The sequence below is a fragment of the Meles meles genome, chromosome 4, assembly GCF_922984935.1.
Source record: "Meles meles chromosome 4, mMelMel3.1 paternal haplotype, whole genome shotgun sequence".
In the NCBI taxonomy this organism is placed as follows: Eukaryota; Metazoa; Chordata; class Mammalia; order Carnivora; family Mustelidae; genus Meles; species Meles meles.
This window is the reverse complement of record NC_060069.1, coordinates 66,906,442-66,930,311: the sequence shown is the minus strand read 5'-3', so window position 1 is coordinate 66,930,311 and position 23,870 is coordinate 66,906,442. Positions and strand designations below refer to the sequence as shown.

The 23,870-nt window shown below is 42.7% G+C and overlaps 1 protein-coding gene across 4 annotated transcripts in view; it reads right to left on the bottom strand.

Annotated features, from left to right (window-relative positions):
- The window catches only part of TNIK (TRAF2 and NCK interacting kinase), a 396,851-nt gene that overhangs the window by 307,311 nt on the left and 65,670 nt on the right, over positions 1-23,870 (bottom strand). For all 4 annotated transcript variants that reach the window (XM_046001979.1, XM_046001980.1, XM_046001982.1 and 1 more), the window contains exon 2: positions 7,520-7,585. In XM_046001979.1, coding sequence (XP_045857935.1) covers positions 7,520-7,585 — 66 coding nt within the window. The remainder of the gene's footprint in view (positions 1-7,519; positions 7,586-23,870) is intronic.

The window sequence follows — 23,870 nt, the reverse complement described above, 5'->3', positions numbered from 1 at the left end:
AAAGTTCCAGAGCAGTACAACCAATTCTTCTTTACCTTAATAATCCATCTTTTCTTTACAAATTACTGGGAAGTTGGGGTTTTTAATCCTAAAAATCAATTCTAGTATCTCATTGGCAATGACATCATCAAATACCATAAAAGAAGTATTGTGAACTGGATTTAATATAAATCATGCAATTCTGAGCCTACATAAATACCAAGAAATCCAAGGTAGAAGGGGAAGCACAAGGCTATATGTGTTTCTGGCCTCATCTTCTGCAAATACCTTTTTCAGGTCATAAATTTTACAAAAATAAGACCACAGAAAGAGCTAGCAAGCTAGGCTCCACTGGCACATGTGTTTGGGGAGAAGCAGGGGTTGCTGATGCCTACTGTGCATCAGGCACTGCGCTGAGGTGATACACACTACACCTCAGGCTTCTTGACAGCCCTCCACTGCACATTACGAACAGATGAAGACGTCCAGATGTGGAGGGTGAGTTGGCTATCCTCACACAACCAGAATCAGGCAGAACCAGACTAGGAATCCAGCTCAGTCTGCCTCCAAAATCCTTTTTACTACACTGCTCTCCACTTACTAAAATGCCGAATTACACTCCAACACGAGCAAACGCCAAGGCCTCCAGGCTTCTTCCAGATCTGCACCCCAACTCCCATAGTCCACTGGGGTCTCCATTCTGCCTGGGCAGCATTACTGCTCCATACACTACGCTCCCACTGTCTCTGCCCACCAATTTTGAGAGTTTTGCTATCTCGTTTTCTTAGAGAAGTGGTTCTCAACTGGGGATGATTTTGCTCCCCAGAAAATAGTTGGCAATGTCAGGAGAAAATTTTGATATCGTGATTTTGAAGGGCTACTGATACCTCGTGGGTAGAGGCCGGGTGCTGCTAAACATCCTACAATGCCCAGGAGAGCCCCCCACAACAAAGAGTTAATCCTCCCAAAATGGTAACAGTTCCAAGATTGAGAAACCCTGCATTGGAGTGATAATGTGGTTTCATAAACAGTGCTTTAGTTTCTTCGCCTGCAGAATCATGAGGAGTAACTAAGACAGTATCTAGGAAAACTTTTAGCATGTAGGAAGCACTCAGAGTCCCAGTAAGATAATCTGATTGCACACTTCTATCCAGTAGGAACCATCTCAGTTGGCTCTACATTCTTCCCACACAACGCACAGGGCTTTTTTCATTGGCACTCAATAACTTTGAAATAATGCATTCTTTGTATTGGAAATTCTTGATTAAAAAAATAAATAAATAAATGCCACTATTATCTAAGAAACACAACATTCTCCTTACCAAAAGAAAAGTGAATAGTGCAATTCATGATTTCTTAGAATGGACTATGAAAAGCTATACTGCATCCTGAGTACATCAGACAGCCATCGCCATATCAAGATCATTGATAAGCTCACTATTAAGATGCCTTATCTTACTTTAACTGAAGGTTAATTAAGAGATCACACTATACAGACTTGAGGAAATCTCATGTAACAGCTTCAGATTCTTCTATCTATACCAAGTTGGTTTGGCCATATTGATTCTCACGTCTTGAGTTGAATTATTCAGGACAACCTTAAACTGTAATCACAGCATGTCAAACAAAAACACCAAAAGTTTAATCTTTCAATGAGTACATCAAAACTGGCTGGCATCATATCTCAGGTCAGGATCTTTATGTTTTTGACTTCTCGACTGATGTAACTTGGGAGTCAGCATGGAAATCCTAAAGTAAATGATTACAAAAAGCATTAGGATCAGCATTCACTCAAGTGGCACTATAACAGGATAATCTACAATCATTTTTGCAGTTTCTGGAGGCATGGCCCCACAGCCCTAACCCTCAAAATGAACCCATATGCTTAGTGAAAGTGCAGGTTCCTGGACCCCACAGCACACCTGCTGAATCAGAATTTCAGAGATGGACCCCAGCAATCTATACTTTTAATAAGTTCCCAAATATTTGTTCTGCACACTAAAGAACCCCTGCCAGGAGGCTGAAACCCCAGAAAATGGATTTGCCTCATTCTGTAAATGTCCAGCATAGGTCTGGCTTCTAGAGACTATCAACAATTCATTTAACACAAAATCCACAACCACTTTCCACCATAAAGTGTAAGTAGGGCATTTTTTTTAATTGCTTTTATGCAAATATGCATTTTTGAAGTAAGCAGACTAATATTTTATGGGAAATGCCAAAAAAAAATGGAAATGAATATAAAAAGAATTACCAAGGAGAACAAAGCTCAATTCTGGGCCCCATAGTCGTCAACATCTACTATGTGCCAGACTAGGGATACAACAGTGGTTAGACACCACCACTAGGTCCCTACCCTGATTTTACTTTACTTATGCATTTAAATTATTTACTACGTGCTCAAACAAAGAAGCAAGATGATTTTGGAGAATGGCAATCCAGGAAGACAATAAAACAAGTTGATGTAATAGAGAAAGTCTATGGGGGGGAGGAGGCAGAGGTAGTGGCTGTGTGTTTAGATACAAGGATGGAAAGTGGTTTCCTAGAGGAGGGAACATTTGAACTGAGACCTGAAGGAGAAGGAGCCAGTCACGAGAGGGTTGGGGGAAAGTTTTCTAAGCAGAGGAAACTATTGCTCTAAAGACCTTGAGTTGAGAACAAGGTTCTCAAGAAATTAGTATAGGAATTAAATCAGAAATCAGAACACATATACAAAATGTTTTGCAAAATGGAAAACTACTTAAAAGTATAAAGTATTGTTTTTAGGGGCGCCCGGGTGGCTCAGTCTGTTAAGTGTCTGACTCTTGATTTCAGCTCGGATCATGCTCATACGGGTCATGGGTCCTGCCCAGCATCAGTCTCTGCACTCAGTGGGGAGTCTGCTTGAGGATTGGCTCTCTCTGTGCCCCTCCCTACCACATGCTCGTGCTCGCTCTCTCTCTCTCTCTTTCAAATAAATAAATAAATAAAGCCCTTTTTTTTTAGGTATAAAGTATTATTTTTAGTAATATATTAGAAGAGTTCTGGATACAGATTGCAATAATGAAGGGTCTCAGGTCTGTGTCATATGAAGAATTAATCAAGCAGTTCAAGGCTATATTGCCTAAAGAACAGGAGACACAAGTATGTGTTTAGGGGAAGAACAGAGAAGTCTTCTTCAAACATCTGAAGACTACAATCTTATGGAAGAAGATTTAATTTTATTTTTTTAAAGTAGCTCCAAGGGTATGCAATGAACCTGATATGGTAAACACTTTAGGAAGGCAGAATGTTGGCTCAAAATGATGATAAATATTCAAAGAGAATTGCAGACAAATGGCTGACAGGGAAGTAGTGAGTTCTACATGACCAGAAGTATTCAAGGTTGGGCTAAACAGACATTTGGCAGAGGTATGATTTGATTAGATGCCCTATAAGGACCTTTGCATCCCTTTGAAAGCACACGGGCTCACTCACTCACAGTGCTCCCCACATGTGCACTGCAACAGCCTCTTTAGTCCACACTATACAACCTTTAGGAGGTTTTGAGAAAAACTGAGAGATAAAGAGGATTCTACCATGTTTCTAATTATTCACACTGTCCCTGGGATCAAGTATGTCTCCATCTCTGTAATAAGCAATGTTTATTTCAAAAGGGGAAACTAAGAAACAGGATGGGGCACCTGTGTGGCTCAGTGGGTTAAAGCCTCTGCCTTCAGCTCAGGTCATGATCCCAGGGTCCTGGGATCGACCCCACATCGGGCTCTCTGCCCAGCATGGAGCCTGCTTCCTCCCCTCTCTCTCTCTCTCTGCTGCCTCTCTGCCTACTTGTGATCTCTATCTGTCAAATAAATAAATAAAATCTTTAAAAAAAAAAAAAGAAAAAGAAAGAAACAGGATAGACTAACATTCGTTTTTGAAACCTGTGGCTAAGATTTAGTGGTGTTTTAGCAGTAAACATTAAACAACTATCTCAACTTATTAAAATAATTACTTTAACAAAAATGTATCTGAATTCCATTAGCTCCCAATATGTGGCATGCCGACGAACAGCCAAAACTGTTAGTAAATAGGTATGTGGACTTTGGTTGGTCTGGTTTTTAATGGGAGCTATGGGCACAGGAAGATGATTTCCACAATAAAGGTCCTGACAGACAAACCAACCACTACTCTATTATTTAGGTACTCGGAGCAATAAATAAAGTAAAAAAAAAAAAAATACTGAATTGTCACTTGACCACCTGGGACCTAAATGCTAACGATAAACAAATCTAGCTTTCCAAGGACAGAGAGCCCAAGTCAGACCCGGGATTAAGACTAGAAATAACTTTGAAAAGCTAAACATTACTATGACCTTTATATGAAATATTTATATTTCCACATCCAGATGTATGTGGCTCACATTCAAATAGACTGCAGAAAACATTCTCTTAATATCTACAATGTTTGTGCACATTTTTGTTTATTGTATTAAGTAGGTTTCTTAAAAACTACTTGTAAATAAAATTATATCATGACTTTCTTAGGACAACTTATAAAAAGAAACTTAAAATGAATATTTCCATAAAATAAAGACAATGTCTATATAATTGTCCCCCCAAAAAACTACACTTAATTTTATGAAATTCAGGAACATCAAAAACTGGATTTACAAAAAATTAAAATCAAAGGTTTAATACTTAATATAAAGAAAGAATTTATCATAGAATTTTTTGTGAGTAAGAATCTCTTCTTAGGGCTATAAAATTTCTATTTATGTCTCTAGTATTTTAGAAATACACCTATTTCCTAAAAGGTAAATATAACCTATAATGTAAATAATCACTTCGTAACTTACTTTTAAGTTCACACATATTTGATTTTGCTATTTTATTTTTAGAGATTTATTATTTATTTGGGGGGAGGGGCAGAGGAAGAGACAGAGAGCGAATCTCAAGCAGACTCTCCACTGAACATGGAGCCAGACAGACGCAGAGCTCACACCCAGGACCCTGAGATGATGACCTGAGCTGAAATCAAAAGCCAGACGCTTAATGGATTGAGCCACCCAAAGGCCTCTGATTTTGCTCCTTTTTTAAGCTTAAATCCTTCAGAACTCAGGGTGACAAAAGGACTGGATTAGTGGCCCAGGAAACCCAGGTATCTCTGTTCATAAGCAGGTGCCACTTAATATCATCTGAGTTGCCTAGAAACGAACCCCTTGAATGAGCAGGGAGTTTTAATTCTTCAGATGTATCATCACAAGTCCCCCAAAACACTTCTAACTATATTCTCACTTGACTAATGCACAGAAAAACTGTGATGCCACAAAACAATACTTAGAGCTGGTAAAAGAGAAGAAGTTTTCTGTTCCAGATGCCAGTGTGTTAGCTAAGACCTTTCTTTGCAGTCTCCCTTTAGCTTGAGTGGTGCCAAAAGTCTTATATCAACCACTAAAACAATGGCACCATTTTTCCTTCCTCCCTTCCTTCCTTCCTTCCTTCCTTCCTTCCTCCTCCCTCTGTCCCTCCCTGCACCTCCCTCTCTCCTTCCCTCCCTTCCTTCATTTAACACAGGGCTCTATCTCACCACTGTGGTGAGATCAAGACTTGAGCCATGATCAAGACCTGAGCGGAGATCAAGAGTCAGACACTCAACCAACTGAGCCTCCCAGGTGTCCCAAGAATGGCATCTTTAGAATAATGTTAGCAACATAGTTGGTAAATATCTTTCCTTTCTAAAAAGACCTGACACCTCTTGACACTTGTTTCCTTTTCTTTTCAGGTGACAAGAAATTAGGGGTAATGCTGAATTTTCCAAACATTCTCATCCTTAACTTAATCTCTTTGTTGTCTTCTTTTGCAAGAGTGTGTCGTCTACCTCTTGAATTGGTGTACAAAGCTGTGACTTGTTCCCCCAAATGCACATTCTACAGGTGGGAAGCATGGTACTATGGAATGATTCTATGAGAAGGCCCCATAAAACCAAGAAAATGCAACAGAGTTGCAACTCCATACTGCTGGCAAATCAGAAGTAATTTTCTACCTAGATCAGAGCTTAATTCATTAGCCCACATTAATTCACAAGTTCAATCCAATTTCTCAAAATGCAATAACACAATCTTCCAGCCTAATTATCTTCATCGACAGTATTTAAAAGCATTTGCTGAGACACATTTCTTTCTTGTGTCAGACAGGATCAACGTCAAGTGAACAGTTTGGGTGGACTACATTCTGTCTTTTTTCTGTCTGATTGCAAAGTGCTGATATTTTAAGAAACAATGGTTTCTTGCAAGGGAGAACTTTTCCCATGGGTACACAACAAACTGTCCCTCCCAATAAGTAAAGGTTTAAATGTATCTATTTATAGTTGTTTTCAGATTCTCAAGAACGTCCCTGTTGTGTGTGTGTGTGTGTGTGTGTGTGTGTGTGTGTGTGTACTTTTTGACATTCTCTAGATTTGGAAATATTACAATATGGATGACTTTTCCAGTAATTTTAACCACTAAGAGAAGTTTAGGGATCAGAGAAAGAACTTTTAAAAACAGAACAAAAAGAGATCATTCATAATGAGAATACCAACCCATCTCATGATGGGTATTTCCCTAGAAACAATCATGAGAAAAGAATTGGTTTGTTTTGAAGCCATTTATTTCAACAGCTCATTTACTAAAACCCCCTGAATTTTAATCCAAAAACAGTCTATTTCCATTTCCTTTTGATAATCGAAAGGGAAATCAACCCACTTCTTTTATAGGATTTTATTTACTTATTTGACAGAGAGAAACACAGCGAAACAGGGAACACAAGCACAGGGAGTGGGAGAGGGAGAAGCAGGATCCCCGCTGAGCAGGAAGCCCAATGTAGGGCTGGATCCCAGGACCCTGAGTTCATGACCTGAACCAAAGGCACGCTTAACCAATGAGCCACCCAGGCGCCCCTCAACCCATATTTTTAAAAAAATTATTCTTTTAAGATCCTTTTGGGAAGGAATATTTTTTAAAAGCATTTTTGAGTGAACTTACAAGCAAAATTTAGTAAAAAGACAAAAAATATTTCTTATTCCTCAACTCAAGTTTAACTTTTATTTATTGCCTGTCTTTTAAAAGTCATTGCTGCCATTCCACCTCTGCTTTGTGAGGTAGCCAGGTTTCTCCTAACACTGTTCACTAAGCTCAGTTTAATGCATGCCCTGGGCCAATAACAAATCTACTTTTCCAGATGCAACCCTTTAATGCCTTAAATTTTGAAAGTAAAAGGCATCCTTTACTCCTTTGAAAACCAGTTCTAGCAGTGTTAAAGTAAAGGAAACTAAACGCAGAAAGAGCTTCAAATAGGCAGCACTGAAATTCATGTATCGGATGTAAACACTGTAATATACAATGAAGGACAAGGCCCAAACCCCACCGTTTAGGCAATGGGACTACAGATATATTTTAAAAGATGGAGAGTCAATTAAGAAGCATATTATTTTGTTTTAAATCTGCTGTAAGGCATATATGAGCAAGAACAGACACCACTGGGGTTTGGCATTCATGAATCAAAAACCACAAAGAAGTCATGTTCAAACTCAATGAACTTACCTTATAAACTTGTCCATATGTTCCATTTCCAACAAGTTCCACTAATTCAAAGATCCCTGCAGGGTCCTAAAAGAAAATAAACACACAAAATTTCAAAACAATATTCCAGGCATTATCTTAAGCAAAAGCAAACATTTAAAATAAGCAAATAAATAACAACTTCAGCTTTGGGAGCGGTCATGTGTTAATATTAATTACTATTAAAATTTAAGTCAGCTGCAGCTATGAAACTCGTCAAAATCCACTTTGTTTCCATTTTATATTTCTATGAGATATGTTTAAAGCAGACAAAAGGGGACATGATTTCCACCAAAACAGTAAAAAAGAATGAACACATTTCTCATTGCCAAATGGAAATACACTTGCAGGTACATCCAGATAAAATGAAAGACCCATCATCCTGGGAGCGGATTCTAATTTTTCAGATCTTTCCCTTTGAAGGTTCTGGGCTGTCCATTCTTTTGAATGCAGTTAAGAAAGGGTGTTTCTGTATTGTGGGGAAATCGTGTAAGGTAGTGAATGGTTCCCAAGAGCCCAAGCAATTGACATGGCTGCCTCCCCCGAATGTCTTCCTTTGGCTTAACTTCCCCCTCTCTACAAAACCGATCCCTGCAACATACGTTCTGTGCCTCGTCTCCAGATCCTGTACTGCCCGCAGGAAGAGTCCCTGCAGGATTTTGAAAACCAACTGAATCAGAGATTTATGCACATCGTGACCACCAAACAGGAGGTCCCTCCAACCCTCAGAGTCAGCTAACTGTTAGGGTGCTCAATAATTGTCCAATAATTGCTACTACTAATTACTGAATTATTATCTCCCCGAATTGATAAAAGTACAAAGCCTGTAAAATTCAACTCAGAAGCATACACTTAATCTGCCCTCTACTGCTACCTCACTGGACAGAAATTGTTTCTTTAAGGGCCTAAATGAGGAATCACAAACCTAAATGTCCACAGAAGTGAATAAAGTAACACAAAGAATGAAGGGAGCAGCTGGGGTCTTCAGCAACCTGGAGAAGCCATGTCTCCCCTGGGTGGTGGGGGGAGGGGCAGGGGTTGGTCACGTTGGTCACATAGCTGGACCCAGTTGTGATTATGTCCACCTATGAGCAGTATATTTCCTGGTCTAAAGTTTTTCATTTTGTTTTGTTTCCAAGATGTCCTAATTTTTAAATGGTAGGCACTAACACACTTAAAAAAAAAAAAAATGCTGAGGGAGGGACAAGTAAGAAAGACCAAAAAAGAGTCAACACTTTTATGAGAGTACTGCCATATATTGGTAGGGTGACTGAGAGGCAGGGGAGGGAAAGCCTGGGCTTTGGATGCAGACAGACCTGGGTCGAACACCAGCTTTCCCTTGACTGGATGCATGACCGTAGCACATGGTGACAGAGCAGCTCAGTCTCTGGGCAGATAAGACGGAGATGACCCCTGCCTTGCAGAGCTCTGATGAAGAGGGAGTAAGGGCTTAGCACCACACCCCACACACAGCTGGCAATCTGTTCGTGTCTCATAGCAGTCATTTTTAAGCTGAAGAACAGCACGCTACTAGTAGCATTTAAAGGGTGAAGGGCTGCTTCAGGGCTGCTATTCATGGGGAAAGAGCCAAATAGGTTCCACGTGACAAGTGGGAGTTCTTTCAAGTTACAGTCCTTAGGTGAGCCTGGGTGGCTCAGTCGGTTAAGCAATTAACTCCTGATTTCAGCTCAGGTCATGATCCCGAAGTTCTGGAATTGAAACCTCTGTTGGACTCCCTGCTCAGCAGAGTCTGCTTGGGGTTCTCTCTTTCCTTCTCTCTCTGCCCCTCCTCCCACTTGCTATCTCCCTCTCTCTCTCCCCCTCCCTCAAATGAATAAATAAATCTTACAAATAAATTAAGTCAGTCAGTTATGGTTTTTATCAAACCAGGCCCAAGACAAGCCCTTTGCTGTGTGCCTTCGAAGATTCTACACAGAAAATAAAATAAAATTATAAAATAAAATAAAATAAAAACCTAACAGTTGAAGCACTTTACCCCTGAGAAAGAATTGTCATCCATATAATCCATTGTTCTAAAGCCATGAGGGCCAAAAGCCCCATTCCAGACTCCACGCGGACTTCACAGCCTGAGAAGTCCGGAAGTTCCAGCTACACCGCACCGGGTCGGGGGTATGAACGGCGTTCCCAATGGAACCGTGTGACAGAAACCACGGTAAGGGCCCTGAGCTCTGGCGACGGAGACCCCGTAGCGGAAAGACCACCGGGGAGGCCTCAGGATGGGCAGAAAAATGGTGCATGTGAAACTGCTAGGCTGTCAGAGCAGCAGGTTCTATTACAAACAGAATTAGAAAGAAATGAGGGAACAGGAAAAAAAAAAAAAAAAGCCCACAAATGGTGGCAGCTGCTGTTTGTTTCTAAGCTGTGCTCCCAGTAGTTTGTTTGCTCAGTGGTGTTTCTGCAACAAATTTTGAGAGAGGTTCTACATTTGCTCGAAATATCTCAATTGTGTTTTCAACATTCGTTTTTCTTTTTCTTTTTTTTTTTTTTTGTTTGACTAAAAAACAAAATTTGAACGAAAGAGAGAAGCAGAACGGTGACTACCACCTGCTCCAAGGAGCCTAGAAAGCATAGGGGGAGGGGTGGGGTGAAAGGGGAGCACAGGAGCAGAAACAGGAAGTGGAGCTGGGACCAGCTTCTATGCCCAGGGACCACCCTACCACACGGACCCATCCTTGGGGCTGAGGTTTAACGGGCTGGTCTCAGGTAGAACTGGGCTGCTACTGACTTCTAGCTCTTTCCTTTCCTTGAACAGTCCACTAATGGGCCTATGGCTCAGCCCATTAGTGGACTGATGGCTCAGAACCAAGGGAGTACGATGCCGAGACTTCTGTTCCTACTTCTGGGAGATGGGGTCTTTCCCCTGGACACATCCAAGGGGCTCAAAAGCAAAGGTCAGAGTAACCACAGTTGGATTGGCAACCCACCTTGGGTAGGCAACCAAACTGGAAACAATCATCAAATGAAGGTGGTTCCCCAGGAAATGGGACTCAGAACTGCAGAGATTTACAGAGGGAGTTTATGGGGGTGTGCCTCAGAATCAAGACCAGTTGGGAGTGAAGGAAGAAGAACCGGACTGAGCAGAAGGAATGAGTTCAGCTGTTATGCAGTGGAACCAAAACTTCATCTGATCCCACAGGAGCTCTAGAGCTTAGGTGAACCTCCAAAATTACCCTACCCTGAGGTATGGGGGCCTTTGCACCCCACCTCCACTGACTAGTCATTGTATGCAGACTGTCGCCTGTCCCCAGCCCAGGTTATGATCTTGCATGAAGTGACACTCTTCTGCTAAGGACAATCTCCAGGTGACAACAATCACTAGCTGCCTACACTCTGAGCAGGTAGACAGTGAATGCCTCAGGTGCAGAGAGGAGATCCGGGTGATGTATCACAGCAACCACTACAAACATTGTGGCTAGAAATGAGTACCAGTTTGGAATTGGAAGAGAAACCTAAAAGCATCTATCTTCTACGGAATGCTGACAGTAATAAGACAGAATGGCACAATTGGAATCATGGTATTTGCAAGGAGGGGGTTCTCTGAGACCTCAGAAAGCAGAATGCAGAGGTATTGTTCAGGGGCACTTGAACTAAGCCCTGATCCAAAGCTTCCCTCTCCCTTACCTCCACTCCAAGTACCTGGAAAGCTGAGGTTTGTGAACACTCCCTTACAGAAATGAGTCTAATTGCTAGTTAGGCTCTTGTGAAATAGTGCTACAGCTTGAACATGGTAAGCACTCACTCCTCTGTTTTCTCCAGTCTTGGAGGACACTAACATAATTTCTCCCAAAGGTCACCACTGACTCAACCTCTTCCCTCTAGCGGTCGCTTCTCAATTCTGTACCAGTTGTTCCCTTTGAGGCACTACATGGCCAAGCACCACCACTCTTGTTGAAATACGTCCCCTCCCTTGTCTTCTAGTGTACCACTCAGTTTCTCTCAGAGATTCTGTTTCTTCCCCCAGACCTTAAAGGTAGGCTGGCCCCCAAGTTCCAACCTCGTGTGGTTCACTAAGTGCTAATGAATTCATCTCCAAGTGTCTATTATATCCAAGCACTCCACTCTATTCATGCACCAGGCCTCACCTTCTCTTGCTGGGACTATTTACTTTCAATCAATTCTCCCCCCCTGCACACTGAACATTCTCAAATAGACACAACACACCATGCTTTAGGACCTTACACAATGACTGAAAGTCAAGGTCCTGTCATTCTTAGGCCCAGTCTTCATTCCCAGTCTCATGTTCCATCATTTTGTGCTATAACCAACCACCTCAAACCACCCGCCATTTCCTTGACACACCACACAGGCCGGGTCTCTTTGCCTGGGTTCACGACGTCCGTTTGCCAAGAGTATTCCTTCTACCATTCTCCACCAGGCAAGCCCATCCCTAAAAGCCCAGTATGCCACCTCCCCTGTGAAGCTTTTCTCAAATTAGTGCCACCAACTCTCTGCCCCCACAGCATGTTGTACATAGCTCTGGGATAACCATTTCACGTAGTGCCACCCCTTCTTCCATTTCTTGCCCTCGGTAAATTACAAATGCCCTGAAAAACAGGGACTGTAACATATTTATTTTAGTATTTCCCAGCATGTCGCATGGTGTCCACCACATAACTTCTAGACATAATGATCCACCAAATAAGGTTGATATCCCACTCCCAACTCTCTTTGGTAGGCAAATCCTATCAAACATTTATGGAAAAAATAACACCAAAATTACAAAAACCCTTTCAGACAGTAAAGGAGCAAGTAACACTGGATGTTATCAGGTTTTAAGCCTTTGCCAATGTGAAAAGTGAAAAATCTTTCACGTTAATCTTATTTGTCCTTTGATTACTAGTAAGATTGGAGTGTTTCTTTTTAAAGAATTTTTTTTGACAGAGAGAGACTGTGAGAGAGGGGACACAAGCAGGGGCAGTGGGAAAGGGAGAAGCAGGCTTCCCACTGAGCAGGGAACCCAATGTGGAGTGCGATCTCAGGACCCTGGGACCATGACCTGAGCCGAAGGGAGATACCCAACAACTGAATCCACCCAGGCGCCCCGAAGTGTTTCTTTTTTAAAAAAAAGTATTTATTTGAGATAGAGAGAGATCACAAGTAGGCAGAGAGGCAGGCAGAGAGAGATAGAGTGGGGGAAGCCACCTCCCCGCTGAGCAAAGAGCCTGATGTGGGTCTCGATCCCAGGACCCTGAGATCATGACCCAAGCTGAAGGCAGAGGTTTAACCCACTGAGCACCCAGGTGCCCTAGATTGAAGTTGTTTGTATATTTACTGTCCTTTTCCCATTTAAAAATCTGAATGTCTGTCTCTTTCTGACTGGTTTTCTAAGGTTTATTAATTTGAGGGAGGGATAGAGAACACGAGTTCAGAGGGGAAGGCAGAGGAAGCTGCAAAAAAATGGGATCAGAATGCTGAGCCAAAGGTCTAGCAAACTTATATCATTTCTTTTTCAATCTAGACAAGGTGTCCCAGCCCCTACCCCTTCCATCCCCCTTACCCTGCTTCCAATTGCACAAAACCATCACGTGCATTAGCTCCTATGGTATTCCCAGCTCTAAAAAAAATTCACGAAGTGCATTGGTATAAGCTGTGCTTCAGGGGCGTTGAGAAGACAGGCTGTCGGGATGCGGCCCCGTGCAATGCAACGAGATAATGTACCTAATAATCATGTTACAAAGACAGGAAAGCTAAGAGACAAGAATCAGCTTAATTCTCTCCTCGTGTTTGTTCAGCTACTCACAAAGGCAGGATGGAAGGCATGGAAGAAGGTTACATACACCAAGGAGGAAAGAGCAAATCACTGACATTTACCAAAGTCGGGAATCCCTGTTGGCTATACACGCCTTTATTCAGATCTTAACCTTTGCCGGGAGATGGAGGAGAGAATTTAATTCTAAGGTAGAGTAGTTTACATTATTTCATAATGAAATATAACTACATATCAAAAGGCAAGCTGTTCCATAAAAGAAAATGCAACTTTTCCGCAAGTACTGATCGAGGCAAATTTGGTTCACCACCCTAATAAAGACCAAAGTAATAGCCCACAATTCGCAAGCGTTTATATGCCAGACACTGTTCTAAGCATTTTCCACGAGCAGGTCATTTAATTATTTCGATTGTGTCAAGTGGATGCTGTTGTTGTCTTCATTTTACAGACGAGGCCATCGAGGCACAGAGAGGTAAAGCAGTTGGTTCAGGTCACACCACCCATGGGCGGCTGAGCTAGGATGGGTGCCCGGCTGGTCAGACCCCAAACCCTGGGCTTTTAACCACTTGGTACTCCATCAGCTTCATGGAATCAGCATTCCCAGCCCTTGCCTTACCACTTGTTAGCTCTCCAGCCTTGGGCAAGTTTCATAACTGCTCTGAGCTTCAGTTTCATCTTTTTTTTTTTTTTTAAGATTTTATTTATTTATTTGACAGACAGAGATCACACATAGGCAGAGAGGCAGGCAGAGAGAGAGGAGGAAGCAGGCTCCCTGCCGAGCAGAGAGCCTAATGCGAGGCTCCATCCCAGGACCCTGAGATCATGACCTGAGCCAAAGGCAGAGGCTTTAACCCACTGAGCCACCCAGGTGCCCCTCAGTTTCATCTTTAAAATGGGGATAATATTACCTCCCTCACAGGGTCACTGTGATGGCTCTGAAAAATCCCTGGACCAGCTCAGGGCCTGACACATAATATCATCTCAACAAACAGTAACCTCCTTCCTTCCTTTTTTTTTCCCCTTCAAAAAAAAAAAAAGTTCATTTAATATACAAGGAATATGCCACAGAGAAATTCCATCTGTATTTCATCTGTTTTCAACGAACAAAGCCAATAAAAGAAAACCTATTGTTTTTTAACTACCATCACCAAGCGCTTGACAAAGAGGGTCAAATATTTATGGACAAACTGATGTCTCTTGAGAAATTAGGAAGGCACATTAACTTCTCTGGGCTCCTGGGATATTGGAGTAAATTCTCTCTTCCATCAGCTGATGCAATTCGGGCGGCATCAGCAGCTCAAGCCTGACTTCGCAGCAGAGCGCAGAGATGGAAGAAGTAGCGGTTCCCGGTCTCCATCGCTGAATTATACTTTAATGCTTCCAAGCCCTCTGAAAGACACTGGATTTATCAGAACACTAAATAACATCTCTACACTAAATCCCAAAGGTTGAGAAAGACCAACCTAAATATAAAACCAGGATGACTAGCTCCTTAGTATCATGAAGGATGATGTCTAGCCTTCCCAGCCCTTCTCCCTTCTCTGCAATGAAATTAAGCGAGGGATTGGGAGAGATCATGGCCAGTGGCTTAGGTTCCAGACAGCCTTTCTCCCAAACTCCTTTCAAAGACAGCCCATTCTGCGACAGATCTTTCCCTTGGGGTCACCCATCCTTAGGCAGGGTGAGAGGGACCCCGACAGAGCATGAATGGCTGATACAGCTCCCAGAATGACTGCCCACCCCCAGATTCCTTACTGACATCTGCCAAATGACTGTGCTTACTCTAAACTTATGGGCCTTGAAAAGACCAAAATGTTATTTCTCTTAGAACCATATTTAGCAGCTGTTTCATTCGGTTTCTACCCTAACTGACAAGCATATGCTTACAAAAGCAAAACAGCACAAAGAAAACAGGAACAGTAGGAGAACTCTCCATATTTATCTTGAGCCTTCAGGCTTTTCAATGCCATCGTTCTCCCGAAGTAAGCACAGTGCTGGGAAACACCGTAAGGATGCAACATGACCCGATGCTAGCCCACACGGCACTTACAGACAGGTAAGGCCCCTCGTTTTGCACTGACCTTCCCTCCTTCCAATGTGGGGATCTGAGGAGCCAAAGGTCTTACTTTCCACAATGGGGTTTATTCAGTCCCTGAGTGCTACCTACACCCTCCACACCCAGCTACCTTCCAAAGTACAAAGAAGGGTGCACTGGCCTCTGCCTCCTGGTGCTTCCGATCTGATGGAGGAATAGACACAAGCACATAACTACACATACACAGTCATTAAATTACAATTAAATTATAGTGACGAGCAACATGCAGGACAAAGGCAAGGTGCTCTGCGATATATCTGGGAGCTCTAGAATATAACCCAGCTCTTCTTTATTAAGAAGAAGAAAGCCCAAGCCACAGCCCAAGCCAGCATCTCAAATAGAACAGGTAATTCAAGTAAAAGAATATATTAAAAAATATATAAATGAAACAATAATTGCTGAATTTTCTCATTTGATCATTTGTGCCGAACATATTACATGATACAGATCTATCAGATGATTTACACAAAAAAGTTAGGGTTTGGCTTGGGATTCTCCTCTTTGCCAGGGTTATTTGACCTTTCACATTCTGGTTTTCCCATCTGTAAAATGGGATCATCCCGCTTGGCCTGCTTTCCTGGCAAGGCCGCATCCTGCGTGTGAATGTGCTAGACCCCACCCCAGCTCCACATGTCCAGTGTTGAGCTTTGGGAAGGGTGGTACTAAGTGCAGACCGACTCCACGACACCCTCAGCACACCGCCCCCCCCCCCCAGAGTTGGGCCTGGCCAAATGGTATCGGTGTCCAAAACTGGCTCCTGGCAGGGTCAGGACATGGTCCCAGCCAAGCATCAAGCAACACCTTCCTTGATGATGGTGGCCTCTAGCTCATGGAATAGGGAGGCCAGAGCCTCCTCATCTCCTGCTTGGTTTGCCACCTGTTTCATTCCCCCTGCTACTGTGCAGCCATTGGTAGTGAAACAGCCTCCCACACACCTTGCTCCTGATCTCTTGCTCACTCAGGACGCTGCAACTCCAGCCTATCCTCACAAAGGAAGCCTTTAAAATTAGGTCTGGATGTGCCTGGGTGGCTTAGTCAGTTAAGCCCCTGCCTTTGGCTCAGGTCATGATCCTGGAGTCCTGGGATCAAGTCCCACATCGGGCTCTCTGCTCTGCGGAGAGTCTGCTTCTCCTTCTCACTCTGCCTCTTCCTCCCCTGCTCTCTCTCACTCTCTCTGATAAATAAAAAAAAAATCTTTAAAAAAATATATAAAAAATAAATAAAATGAGATCTGAAACCTGGCTCCTCAGAGTAATAGCTGTCCGACCATAAGCTATGATTGTCATTATTGCGGTCTCTGGAACAGACGACAGCCTAAATGCTCTACGTTTTGCTTGTTTTGCTTTGTTTTGTTTTTCCATATTTAATCCTTACAGCAACCATGGGGAGCACATGTTATGAACCCCCCATTTTCTGAAAAGGAAAGTAAGGCTTCAAGGAATTAAGCAACGTCCCCCAAGTTAAATAGTGTGTGGTGGAGACAGCAGCCAAGACCAGGCTGTCACAGGAGGAGAAAAATACCTCCTGTCTTGAGGACGGTCTTAAGCCCCAGCAACAACAAATGAAAAGCGCTCAGCACGATGCACAGTAATGTTTCATAAATACAAGCCATTGATATGATTACTGCCATCACTGCTGGTATTATTCAAAGTTGTCCAAGAGACAGCATTGGTTAGTAGAAGTGAAAGTTAAATCTAGTTATTTTGAATGCAAGTCTGTCATCACCCACTTCTCTGCAAATGGCCGACACTGAAATTAACTTGGGGTTTCAGAGATGGTCAAGACCTTGTGGTTTACCAATGGAACCAGAGGAGGGCCAGTGACCTCCAGCCAGGTGGTGCAACAAGCCAAGCAGCTGGGAACCAGAAGTAAACTGTGTCAGTAGTTTCTCAGTGCTCCTGCCTTTCCATCAGAGCCTGGAAGGACTTGTAACAATAACTTGGATATTTATTCTGATTTTGGTAGGCCAGTTGCTTTCATCCTTTGTCAACTGTTGGGACTGGCCCTTCTCATGCTTCCTGATGCAGAGATCCTGAGCTGTGCCAACAGACTGGCCTGTGCACACGTGCAATGCACAAAGCCCACTACTCTGTTCAGAGACTATTTCCAACTTACCTGCTGCCAGGGAAAGACACACTAACTCCATAAAGCAGACTGAGAAATTTCTCCAGGATACTAGGCCAAAATGTGAATTTTAGACAAGGATAGGGATGTTCACCTTCCAGAACATTCCTCAATTCTCCCACAGTTTGTTTAAGCTCAAACATGGTAATTTGCATCAGTATGTGTGTAAGGGCCCTTACCCTGGTCCCTTCCCTCCCATCATCAGGTTGTCCCAGAGATCATACAGCTATTTGGGGAAATGTATAATTCCATATATAGAGATATGCAAACATGAGACCTCTCTAGGCCTCTGAGACAGAGCTTTCCACATTTCCTAAACCTGTTTGGCTATGGAACAGTTTTTAAGGAACTTTCGTGTTTCTCTAAGCGTTGGTGTTCTGTGGAACACAGGACAGAAAATGATAAGGTATAGAGCAATCTTTCCCTTCTCATCCCCACCTAACCAAAGTTTGCATCTTACCTGACTATAGCAGGGATGCTCAATCACCCAATGTTCACTCTCCCATTGTTCCTTAGCAACAAAAATTCCAATTTTATTTGGGAAGGCAATGCACCCAAGTCAAAAACTACATGCCCTAGCTCCACTAAAACTAGGAGTAGATGTGTGACTAAGTTCTGGCCGATGTTATGTAATCAGAATTACTGTGTGAATTTCAGACAGGTTGCTGATATAGAGCAGACTTAGCTGAGAGAAAGACTCTTTTGTCTTCCACCTTCCTCCTTCCACTGTCTGGAATGTAGATGTGATGGCCAGAACTCCGTAGCCATTTCTGACCCCAAGGTGAATTTAAGGACTGAAGCCTTTTGTTAGGTTGTTAGAGCTGAACAATAAAATAATCCTAAGCCTCTGATGACCATGGAAATACCATACACCACTGCTCCACTCTGTCTGGACCTCTCTGTCTCGAGAGAGATACAAACTTCTATCTTCCACCACTCACTAAAATTTTAGGTTCTCTGTTTGATGCAACTGAATTCCAATTGGTTTGCTTGAATTTTACCACTCAGATATTTTTATTTATTTATGTTTAACTAACAGCCCTTCTTTAAAGTAGTCCTCTCCATCAGCCTTTTGATCTTTGACAGGGATGACAGTCGTTATGTTTGTTCAACAAATATTCCAGTTCTGCCAGTGTGTTATATGATATCAACCCCCGCCACACACACACACACACACACACATACACACACACACACACACACTCTTTAAGTTGGGTGTGGCCACATGATTTGCTTTTGCCATTGCAATGGGAGTGAAAGTGATGTGTCACTTTCAGATGGAATATGAGATTGTTGTAGAAGATACTGTGATGACTTTGGAAGCATTCATGGACACGAAACCTCCACTGGTCTGTGTCTTCGGGTAGCTGATGAATACAATCCTCTCTTGATGGGTTCTGGACATGTGGCAAGGTCAAGAAATAAACCTTAGCTACATTAAATCTCTAAGAGTGTTTGTCATCACAACATATCCTAGCCTATGCTGACTGATAAACTAGAAACGACCAAATGGTGGTGGTACTAATAATCTCACTGCATAATGCTTTATGATTTCCGAGACACTATTTCTGCAAAGAGCCACTTCTGACTGGACACATCTGAATCCCCAGACACTGTGCAGGCCATGTTGCAAAAATCATTTTATTTCATCTCTCCCTTGATCCTGTGGGGCACACTGTTTACACCAGAGAAGACCAAAGCTAGGAGAGTAACCTACACAAGATCAATGTACGATGCCAAAATGCACATCCTCCCCACAGTCTCCAGCCTGCAACATCTAAAGCCAGCCCTGGGAAAATAAAAATGCTTACAGAGCTGGCTGGTGACACAGGAATTCCAAGAGCTCTTTGTTACCAGGAAAGGAGAGGAAAACATTAAAACACGGAGTTGGTATTCACACAGATGACCCCATCCTATAGGCCTACACAGGGGCATGCTGGGGCTTGTAGTCCCTGCATCCCACTGAGGATGGCAGAACGGCAGGTCCCCCGGCTGCTCCTTTGAGTCCTTTGAACTCAAAACCTGCTTTTGAGCCACTGTCAAGGTAACCATGCAGCTGAAAATAACTAATTGGGCAACATTCTCTGACTGCTGGCATGGGTAGTTACAATCTCCACATCTCCGTGGCAACCTGACTGGAATTCTGGTTATTCGCACAAAGAGAAACCAGTCTCCGCTCAGACCAGGGCTGCATTCTGTCTCTATTCCACTTTTCTCAGTACGAGCTGCTACTGAAGGAACAATGCTTCTTTTATGAAGAAGGTTTATTCCTGGTCTATGGTCAAACAGTATTTTTGTAATCTGGAAAAATGTGGAAAGGGGGAAAATGGTAATGTATCCTTTATTGCCACACACAGAGAGGTTTTATTAAGATAGGCTCTATTACAAACAAGAGTGAAGGTCACCGTGGAGTAAGTTACCTAGAATCAGGCCCCAGAATTCTATGCAGATGTCAACGGCATCATTCAGGAATGTATGCCTAACAACTCATCGCGATAAATTGACCGTGCTCATGTCCTGAGCACCGACACGGAGCCCAGTGGCTCTGCTGGCCTACTCTGCTCCACCGTCCCACCCCACTGAGGGAACATATGCTGGGGGGCCTGCTGTGATCCATTTCTCCAGTGCCCTGCTCAGACAGGAGAAGGGACGGAGTGTCACAGTCCTGCTCCAGCCAGCCGAACGGGCTGAACACAGTGTAAATACTAAGGGAGTTCAGATGGGTGGGAAACCAATTCAGACTGATCCAGCCAAGGAAGGCTAAAAGGAAGTGGTGGGCATCAGGAGGGACTTGGGAATACAAACAGGATGTGCAGAAGTAGAGAGAGCCAAGGAGAGGGACAAAAATTGTATTCTTAACGATGTCATTTAAAAAGGGTACTTGTTAATCGCCTGTAGCACTTCTGTCAGAAAGGACAAAAGCTTAGAAACATGTCACTCTCAGGACAGCACCTTCATTCAGCAAGTTTTACCTCATGTTTGGAAACCATGATTCCATAAGCATTTCATAAGGCAGACAGATTTCAAGTACTAAACACACATGCCAAAAGCAACAGGATAGACACACATGGGCTAAAGGATTTATAAGGCCACTCATCTTTTTTTTAACAAAATGCTACATGTGTTCCAGGCAACAAAGGAACCAGTATATTAATGGCATTGCTGTAATAATTTGCTTACATCCACCTTCCACACTCAACTACGCCCCTCCCACCACAGAGGAGGGGCCAGGTTCTCTCCAAATTAATATCCTTAGCGACATGCACAGCACCCAGGCTAGCAAAGGTACTTAATAAAATATTGGTTAAGTCAATAAATAATTTTATCCAGACTGACAAGTTATTTACTTTTTCACTGGTGAAATAAAGACATAAGTATGGAAGACTATATATCATGAAGATATGGAGACAAATTACTCAGGAGTACATAGCTGGTTACCAGAGAAAGTGTGAGGCCACATTCAAACATTGAAAGGCTTCCTGGAAGCTCATTTTCCACAAGGAAAATGAGTGTTGTTATTTTCATATATTTGGTTACATGTGGGTAAGTTTATATCAATATTTTTTCAGCAGAGGTACCATAGTCAGCCTACCAGAATCTCTGAGGGTTCTAATTGAGTCCTCTTCACCAATAGGAATGGCTTGGTAGAAATATTAAGAAGCACATTTTCTACCTATACCACTTATATCCCTGATTTTCAAATACAGCAAATGCTCTTTTTTTTTAAGATGTACTTATTTTAGAGAGAGAGAGAGAGCATGCACGGAGGGGAGGGACAAAGGGAGACGGGGAGAGAGTCTCAAGCCGACACTGCCCCACGGAGCCCAACACAGGGCTCGATACCACAACCCTGAGATCATGACCTGAGCTGAAATCAAGAGCTGGACGCTTCACCGACTGCGCCCTCCAGGCACCCCAGGAAATGCTCTTTATTTCCCCTCTGTCATTCAGAACTTGCAATTACATAGACAAGCCCTGGACAGTGGTTTAATTTTCCATTGTCCACACAGAGAAGATTCTAAGAAAAGGAATAATGTTAAAAAAAAAAAAAAGAAGAAGAAGAAGAAGAAGAAAGAAAGAAAGAAAAGATAACAAAAGGAATACTTACTTCAAAAACAAAACCAAAAATCAAAATATTTCAAACAGTCAAGTGTCATTCACATCCGGCTGGCTAATTGCAATCAGACATGTCTACTAAATCTGAGGCTCTAGGACCCGTGTTAGACAACACTGTGATTCTAGTATCTCTTAATGATTGTCTCCACTGAAAAGGGAATAAGACTCTCTACAAATTATTATTGTCTTTCTTTTCACCAATATAAAAATACTCCTGTTCCTCCCCCAATTCCTTGGATTGTAAAGTTGTCCTGTGAGGCAAAAAGGATCATTCTAGTTCTCAATCAGAGAGATGGTCTAGTGGCCACACTCATGCTAATTAAAGGAGCTGAACATTTTTGTTTTGTGCACTTTTCAGTATAGAGTTCACAATCAAAAGGGTCAAAAATAATGTAATCACAAAGAAGACAGCTTCCATAGAAACAGATAGAAGCAGCAACCCACCGATGAAAATATCACTTCCCTATCCTAGGAGTGCCTAGGAGCTCAGTGAGGCCTAGCTAACACTCTCTTAAGTAAAAGTCTTTTGTTACAGCACAGAAATTCCTGCCCTGATTATTGAATTCCACTCAGCAGTTAACCACATGACATAGTACAATTCTTGTAGAGTATCTACTCCATCGACTACTGTTTGCCCGGGAATATGTAAGCAAAAAAAATCTATGGCCACATCCCCAAAAACCTGACATCATCTCTCACGTCTTCCACACTTGTTGCAAAAATCTTCCAGAGATAGATCCTTCAAAGACCCTCTCCTGCGCCCTTCTCAGCCGTTACATTCAAATGCATTTTCAAGACAAGAAGCCGGGGGAGTATGTGGCTGGGTATATTGTTAGGAAGATGGGATTTTTGTGCCACTGATTGTCAAGGCAAACAATGAATTAAGAATTATGGCAATGACTGAAAAATCTGCAGGTCATTAGAGTAAACTTTCTCTCTTGAGTCGACCATTTGACTTGTACCAAAGCCACCTGCAGACTGAGATTCTAACCATTAAGTGTAAGGCATGGGAGGTTCTAGCAAGCACTGGTGGGGAGACACTAGTTTTCTTCTCCGCAGCATCTCCTGGGTGAAGGTGGAGTAATTCTAAGTTCTCCATGGGAGAAACACACAGAGTTAAAAGGGAGACAAACCATAAGAGACTCTTGACCTCAGGAAACAAACTGGGGTTGCTGGAGGGGATGGGAGTGGGAGAATGGGGAGGAGGGGTACTGGGTGATGGACATGAGGGAACGGTACCACACTATGGTGAGCGCTGTGAATTGTTTAAGACCGATGAATCACAGACCTGTACCCCTGAAACAAATAATACATTATATGTTAATAAAAATAAACAAATAAATAAAATATGACACTATATTTAAGTAGAAAAAATTAAAAATAAAATAAAATGGCTTAGTGGTGCAGAACTGGGGCTCCACGCAAAACCAAAGCAATGGCGGCGCCCTCAGTAATACTGACAGAGGAGATGAGGCGGGGGGAACCTTTCCAAAGTAGAGAAAAGATCCCTGCCAGTGAACTACCTGGCTAGTTGACATGCTTATTTTACTTTAATCCTCTCTGGGAATAATAGAAAATGACTGAATGGCTTGCAGGCATCTTGGCAATTTCCATGTACTACAAAGTACTCAACCGAGACACTGTCCGGGGCAGAGCTGGTGAGCCTGCCCTCAGCCTCCATCTCTTAGCACTACCTCATTCCACCAGAGGTTGGGTCTTTGTCTCCTGCTCAAAGGAGCTTCCTCTTGCCTTGCTGGAGAAGGCCACCAGACCTCACTGTATCTCAACAACCACGACTAAGAGCCTGGACAGACAGCCTTATTTTTATAACCCAAAATTTGCTGCTGACACACATTATGAGCTAGAGAGACTCTCCTCCAGTTAGAGTTGGGGCTCTAAGAAGTACTAGAAAGCATATTTAAGAATGTGATTCACATATTTTTAAAACTGGGTACAAAAAAGTAGAAAGAGCCCTGGCACCATAGAAATCCTTTCAATCTAAATTTTAGATCTTGCTTCTTACTAGCTGTGTGACTTTGAGCAAGCTGCTTCTTTGGTGAGTTTCCCGAAGTTTTTGGGAATGAAAAGTATCTACCATATAGGGTACTTCTTCCCCTACCATGTTAGCACACACACATTCCAGTTCCTGCTCTACTTCAACCGTTTTCCTCTCTTTTTTTAAGATTTTATTTATTTATTTGAGAGAGAGAGTGCTTACAAGTGGGGGGAGGGGAGGAGCAGAAGCGGAGAGAGAGGGAGAAGCAAACTCC